Source organism: Aureococcus anophagefferens, assembly GCF_000186865.1.
Source record: "Aureococcus anophagefferens unplaced genomic scaffold AURANscaffold_24, whole genome shotgun sequence".
NCBI lineage: Eukaryota > Pelagophyceae > Pelagomonadales > Pelagomonadaceae > Aureococcus > Aureococcus anophagefferens.
The window spans coordinates 238819-245754 of NW_008705584.1; the positions used below are offsets into that span (position 1 = coordinate 238819).

The 6936-nt window shown below is 51.0% G+C and overlaps 4 protein-coding genes across 4 annotated transcripts in view; 2 read left to right on the top strand and 2 right to left on the bottom strand.

Annotated features, from left to right (window-relative positions):
* Positions 1 to 353, top strand: part of AURANDRAFT_72296 (hypothetical protein) — a gene marked incomplete at both ends in the record, with an annotated part of 1446 nt that extends 1093 nt beyond the window's left edge. Inside the window, one exon of the mRNA XM_009041821.1 lies at positions 211 to 353. Within this exon, the coding sequence (XP_009040069.1) occupies positions 211 to 353 (143 nt within the window). The remainder of the gene's footprint in view (positions 1 to 210) is intronic.
* Positions 354 to 1252: 899 nt separating this feature from the next.
* On the bottom strand, positions 1253 to 2370 carry AURANDRAFT_31261 (hypothetical protein; the record flags this gene model as incomplete). The annotated part of the gene is made up of 2 exons (XM_009041880.1): positions 1253 to 2165; positions 2255 to 2370. The coding sequence occupies 2 exons, from the start codon at positions 2368 to 2370 to the stop codon at positions 1253 to 1255; spliced, it is 1029 nt and encodes a 342-aa protein (XP_009040128.1).
* A 1887-nt stretch (positions 2371 to 4257) lies between these two features.
* Positions 4258 to 4964, bottom strand: AURANDRAFT_5301 (hypothetical protein; the record flags this gene model as incomplete). Its single annotated transcript, XM_009041879.1, has 3 exons — positions 4258 to 4576; positions 4627 to 4756; positions 4805 to 4964. Coding segments are annotated over 3 exons (609 nt in total), but the record flags the coding sequence as incomplete, so codon positions are not given.
* Positions 4965 to 6162: 1198 nt separating this feature from the next.
* AURANDRAFT_72297 (hypothetical protein) overlaps positions 6163 to 6936 on the top strand; it is a gene marked incomplete at both ends in the record, with an annotated part of 3928 nt that continues 3154 nt past the window's right edge. Inside the window, 4 exons of the mRNA XM_009041822.1 lie at positions 6163 to 6369; positions 6411 to 6524; positions 6590 to 6703; positions 6751 to 6916. Coding sequence (XP_009040070.1) covers positions 6181 to 6369; positions 6411 to 6524; positions 6590 to 6703; positions 6751 to 6916 — 583 coding nt within the window. The remainder of the gene's footprint in view (positions 6370 to 6410; positions 6525 to 6589; positions 6704 to 6750; positions 6917 to 6936) is intronic.

Consider the following 6936-nt stretch of genomic DNA (forward strand, 5'->3'; position numbering starts at 1 on the left):
TTCGCACTCCTGGGGAACCGCGCCAACCTGGCCTCCTGCGCCTCTTTTTTCGCCTTGATGTTTCTCTTAATTTGGACGATTACGGCCGCCATACTAGTTGCGCCTTTCGTATCTCCCACTTGAGCAACGTGACTTCTGCCCAGTTGTTCTCTTCTATAGCAGGTCTCAAAAATTTAGTTGCTTTATCATTTTTTTAAAACTGCAAATCAGTGCTTCTTTCTGATATGCCTGTAGCTCTGCTTGCCTTTGGGCGCTGTCCACACTCCTATGACTATACCCGCCTTCATCCTGGTTTGCGGCTCGTGGTATTGCCGGTGATGGAGGAGGAAATGGTCCCGGTTCCAGTTCGATGAGCATAGTTCCCAGGTTTGAATATCTGCCTCTGCGCGGCGGCGGCGAACCGCCCGTCGATACCATGCCAGCAGATGGATATGTCTCTCAACCTATTAGAACTTTGCTAACGGCGCACCGCCGCCTCGCCGGAACTTCAGCCTCTGAACCTTGCACTCTTTGAACAAGTTCAAGCTCATATGCTGCAGTTTCCAAGTTACCTCCACGGTGCCTTCCTATAGCATATCCCGCCCTCAGGGTAGCTTACAACATATCTCGCCCGCGGGATATGATAGAAACTTTCAGAACAAGGGGAGGCTGGTCTCGGTAGAGGTCTCGGTTGGTTATAGTGACCCAGTGGCAGCAGTGTTGCTCAGCCAGCCTACTTTTGTCTCTCTGTGTAGGCCCGGCCTTGTTGCGTGTAAGCCTGGCTCGAATTGGGCATCTCCGGGGCTAGGCAACGTGGCAAAATTCGACTTGGGGGGAGGCTGACCATACTCCATGCGCGCCCTTTAACGGAAGAATGTTAAGTGACTTGCAACAATTCATCCGTTCGGAAACTGCAGCAGGTTGCTGGTCGACTGTAGCAGTCATCCACATCGCAAGGCTGCATACTGCTTGCGCTTAAAGGGGAATCATCGACGAGGAGTGGGTGTAAGACTCGACTATGGCAAGTTCCCGCCTGGCAGCTAAGCTTGCCCCCAAAAACATGCATTGACCATTCCACGTTGTTCGTGCAGTGTCTCCGGAGCCGGGTGCGTACCAAACTCAGCGGGAGGCTCTCAGGCTTGTGTGGGGAATGTCCCAGTCGCGTATCAAAGAGCAAGCCGCGCAAAACCTCATAGCAGGTTTGGTTGTGATGTGCTCCTACTTGGGTGCTATGACCTGCACTTATCCACGGAGTATTTACTTCAAGTAAAATCTATATGAAACCTGCAAATTCTGAGTTATCACCTTCAAAGGGAGAAATCTCGTTCTGGAAGAAGCCCGCAAAATCAGGCTTAGCCTCCAGGACTTTATTCGGTGGGACTGGTGGCGGCTTCATGGTCTCTGCACGAAACTGATCCCATCGAAAGTTGTCGAAGTATTGGTGCTCAGTGATCTCGCCAAGGTTTCCTGAACCCGCAAGGCGAGTTTCCTTGTTGCAGATAAGCCCCTTAAGGAAGCTGGCAGCAGATTCATCCGTCTGGCTGAGATCGTCCTTCATATTCGAGGGCAGCTTTCCACTGGCGGCATCGCAGATCCTGGTGAATGTCGTCTTTAGGTCGTTGGTTACGAATGGCGAGGCCGCAAAAAGCATCTCATAAAGCACACAACCAAAAGCCCACCAATCCACACGTTGATCATAGCCCCGCGAGAAGATGAATTCGGGGGCGAGGAACTCAGGCGTGCCACACATGGTAAATGCCAACGTGCAAACACTGCGCGTGCCATCGCCGAGGTCAACGCTGTAAGGTAGCTCCTTGGATAGACCAAAATCACCAAGCTTGACACGACCGTTGGCAAAAACGAGACAATTCTCAGGTTTGACGTCGCGGTGGACAAATTTGGCCTGGTGACAATGAGCAATACCCAAGCAGAGACATGCCGTGTAGTACCGTGCATTGATGTATGGGATGATGTTGAGATTGATCATGTGTTCCATTAAGTCGCCACATTCAGCAACTTCCGTAAGAATGTAAATGAAATTATCGTCCATATATGTCGCATGAAGGCGCAGACAGAAAGGTGACTGGGCGACACGTTCTAGAAGGTGTTTCTCCGTCACAACCTTGCGAGCGAGTGCATTTTTCACAACCGACGACTTATCCATAGTCTTCATCGCGAAGAAGGACCTACAAAATAATATTGGGCTAGTATTTTTCGCTCTTCCAGCCATGATTGCAAAAATGACAAACCTTGAGGTTGGACTCTGGATTCAAACCCGGTTGATGTATCTTTGGTGAGGGTCACAGTCGAAAACCCTCCTTCTCCCAAGCGACATATTGCTTCAAGAGTGTCAAGGCGAATTGTGCACTGGACTTTTTCGATTGGCAACATACGTTGGTAAGGTTCCACCTTTCTCGTGTTTATGTCGGCCAAGGATGCGCGGTGTCGGATGTCCATTGCCATGAATTCTTCCCACGCTGTTTTATCGAGCGTCCAAAGCACGGGCTCACCTGCATCCTTTGGCCCGGCAACGACCCGAGCCTCGGCTGTGCGCTCGGTGCCATAAATGACAGAGAGCTCGCCAAAGAGCACAGGTGCCTTGAGTGTCCGCTTGTGATCACCATTAATTGAGAATGCGACCGCGCCTAGGTAGGGAAGAGGTCCTAGTGCAAGTCAATTAGCGCACAGTGAAAAAATACACTTGCACCTAGCGTTAGTCCGCACTCGAGCGTCTTACCAGCAGTCATGATATAGAGCTTACTTATATCCGGGCTTCCTTGGTTTATGATAATATGACCAACTACGACATCTGCGTGGCGTGTGAGACGTTGCATTGCGTAGTCCTTCGCAGCGTCTGTTAGAGCAGGGAGCTTGAACTGGCGCGTTATCATGTTAAAGAGCTCTGCTGCTGCCAGTGTTCGATGTGGATCCACAAGTTGTGCTGCCGTGAGATCTACGTCAGACTGAGTCTCTCTCTTGGCAAGACGCATCCGCCCCTTTACGGCCTCCATTAGTCCAGTGGAATAGACGTTATCATGGTGCACGTGTCCAGCCTTCAAGTGGTCAGTGACAACCTTTCTCGCATTTCCCGTGCTAAATCTTCTGCCTCGTTCTCGCTTGCCTCTCTGCGGGGATGGGAGACGCCGGCCGTGGGCTGGACTTTCCCTCGATACCCGCCGCAGCGACTCTTTAATTGATTCCATTTCCTCTGTGGATCCCAGTCGCTCTTGCTCAAAATGCCTTGGAGGCATTGTCCACCGTCTTGCGTCCACTGGAGACCCGGGCGACCCGCTATCCGACGCTCCCCGACCGAAGTCTTGTAACGAGGTCTCACTTTGCAGTGGACTGCCGTGCTTCAATTGCGGCGGTCGCTCTCCACCAAGGTTTCTACTCGAGGCGCTACTGTCGAGACTGCCATTTGCCACCGGTTCTTCATTTTTGTCTTTTGTCGCGCCAGCCTTTTGCCCTGACGCGCCCGCTCCCATCACAGTATAGGTTTTCAAGGTAGGATCGCTCGATGGATCGACAACAGTACCATTGACGCGGCGCCGCGGCTCGGGGTGGATATTAAGGAATGATACAAGACATGGTATCTCCCACTAGCCTGAGCTAAAGGAAGCAAGGTAAACTCCTCCCTCGAAGGGAGGCTGGGCTCAGTTCAGTTAAGAGTGCCAGAATGAAGGCCGACGGACCGCGCTTGGATGGCGCAGCCACCTCAGCGGGGGCGGAGGAGGGTAGGGCAGGGCGGGTGCTTAATTTGTGCCGAAGGAGGGTGCGCTCTTCGCTTTCACTCGCCCCCGGGCCGTGCCCAGGCTCACTAAGCAGGGGGGTCCCATATTCCTTTAACTAGAGAAAACTCTTTAACACCGCCGTGCTATTAGTGGAAGCTTCTGCCCCGCCACGCTCCCCAAATTCTTACTCTACGAGTTGCGAATTACAGGGAAGTCGCAGCGTGCACTATCATGATCCCAACTCTCAGCTTGTCTAGTTAGCGGCATAGCTCCCTACCCCCAGGGGCGCACGCGGGGGGGAATTCGCGGGGAAAATGACGCGCAGGAAGAGGACCGCCATTCACGGTACTTAATGTACGGTGGATGATGCAGGTGATAAGTGGTCGTTTGGTGGTCCTGGCTCACTGGCTCGTCACCTATCGTGGGATAAGTAGCCTGGGTGACTTGGCTCTCGGTCTTTGGGTCGGGTCTGGCGGGGCTCGTGCGTCTCACAATCGTCGAGGAATTCTCGTAGTTTCTTTAAAAGAAGGCCCGAATCGCGAAGGAGTATCTCAATATTATTGTGGCCAGCTCCAAAGATCCAAAAGGGCTTGCGCCGCCATCTTATGCAGGTCGCCAAAAAGAGTCCCTGGCCATGCCAGAAAGGAACAACCTCGTCGTGGGTACCATGCATGATAAAGACGGGACATCTGAGGTCTCTGATGCGGTCCACATTTGGAAACATATCTCCCGGTAAAGTCAGACGGAAGTCGAACGCTATACGAAATACAGACATGATTGGAGACTGTAGTACAATGCCAGCAGGTGACATTCCTGCCCTGCACAGCTTTTGTGCCAGATATAGCGCCGGGCCCGAACCGACAGACCTAAACATACAAGAAGTTGGTGGAGCTCATGGGGCATGATAGAGACGGACCGAGAGTAGAACACGATGCGGTCTGCTTTTATGCAGCGAGTCTTTGTTAGGTAGAGCCACATTGCATCAATATCAGCATACGCGTTCTCCTCTGATGGTGTTCCTTTACTTCTAGCGTAGCCAGTGTAGCCTACATATGATTTAGATTGATTATTAAGTGTCATTGAGATGGACTCACTGTAAGATGCGATATTTACTTGAAGGCGAATAGAGACCTCACGAAGCCAACCGTATATCATTGACACGTCCTCTGCGTTGGCATGCGAAAAAAGTATCGTTCTCGGGGCTCTCCGATCTATGAAGAATGCTTCGATTCGCGAATTTAATCGTGTTTCGAGCCAAACATGAGTGGACTCGACATCGGCGAGTATGATATCTTGCGATGAGGCAGTGTTAGAGGGAGGCTGAAATACGAGGCTCTGAGTGAGCCGCATTGGAACAAAGCTATAATTATATCCCGAAAATAAGTAAGGAATGATACAAGATATAGAATGATATAGGAAAATAGTAAGGCGCTCCATGTAAAGAATCTAAGTTCCGTACATCAACCTGAAATTAAGGTACAGTCCGTAGAAGCAGGATAAGCACGGCGGGTGAGAGGGGAAGCTCAGTGGGCTACCTTACGGTAGCGTAGTCATCTATATGATAAACGGCGACTATCGAGGTCAGAACGCGAGTGTGATTAAGCACAATCAAAGTGCGCTTGGCGATAGGCCAGTCGCCTAGGGAGCCTACATTCCGCTCCTTGGGCTATGCTGCCCCGTGCTATGCTGCCCTAATAATGGGACTATGCTATCCTCCCTAGGGAACAAATTCTCTGTGTCATATGAACAGATGATGAACGATCCGATAGCGGAAGCATCCACCCAAGACATGGACACGGCATAGTATCGAGCATCATCCAAGATAGCGCAACGCGTCTATCGGAAAACCTGCAAGCCGAACGGATCACCAAATCACAACACAAACTTTACCAAAGGATACTGAAAAGAAAAAGTATATACCGTGTTAGAATCCGAGTATGCTAGTATGAAGCACCAGCATAGTATAGCATGAGCATAGGCAGTATAAGGCAGACTGAGCATAGCCAGCATAGGCCAGTATGAGCGTCCCAGCATAGGAGGATAGCATAGTCCCGAGTTAGGGTAGCATAGCCCAAGGAGCGGAATGTAGGCTCCCTAGGTAGCTGGCTTATCGCCAAGCGCACTTTGATTGTGCTTAATCACACTCGCGTTCTAAGGGCGATATTCGCCGCTTTATCAGGTCGCTCTCTGCTATGATGTCGTAATCTAGGCCTGGCACTATGTGCACTGACCACGGCTCGCTTACAATTTGGAATGCTCTCAGATTTTCAGACGTCTGAGCGGATGCCGTCATATAGAACTTCCCCACCAGCTTTAGCTCTGACCATCGGAAAAAAAACCACGCTGCAACTCACGTGGGACTTGAACCCACAACCCCCGGATCACACGTGTAGAAGTCCGGTGCGCTATCCATTGCGCCAGTGAGTTAAGACTGCTTGACAAAAAAATGCCGAGCGCCAAAAACCTATGAATGACGAAACGATCAGGTTTAGAAATGAAACGTGAAACTGGTTCTGGTTCTGGGACAGCCTCGCTGGTACGGGCTTCAATCCGCGCGGCGCACTACGGGAACAGCAGGGCTTCTGAACGAGTTTTGCATCCTCGTCGTTCTGCGAGGATCGTCGAACCAGCAAATAATGAGACGCGCATCGAACTCAAAGTCAGTTTTCACGTACAATATCCTTTCACGCTTGACTGTAGGCGCATTCGATGCCATTGTACACGGATCAGACGCACAAAATCTCTATACCACCGAGCTCATTTCGGGGGCCTCAAAATACCAAGGTGTTGGACCGATCGCGTGAGTCGCAAGACGTTATTTGCCGGCGTATGTTCAAAATCGATCTTCGTGATTCAACTCTGCGTGTATCTATTTGTAGGCTGTGAAAACAGCCTCAACAACGACATCGCAGCACAGTAATTATACATTTCCCTCTCGTGGTCTCCAAGCTAACCGGGAATCGACTCGTGCATCGTCACAAAGACACATAGATGTGAGCGGGGACTGTCTATGAATATTGCAGTAAACATGTTGCATTAGGTTGCATTGGGTGGGGCACAGATGATGTCGGGTGACCGGCGATCATCATCACTTACACAAGCCCAGAGCTTCAATCAAGAAAAGCAGCAGCAGCCAGTCTTTCAAGGTCCAAATCACGTCGTTAGTGCGGTGAATGGGGAGCGGCGACCAAGCACAGCATCTGCATGTCTTGGAGTAGAAAGCGGA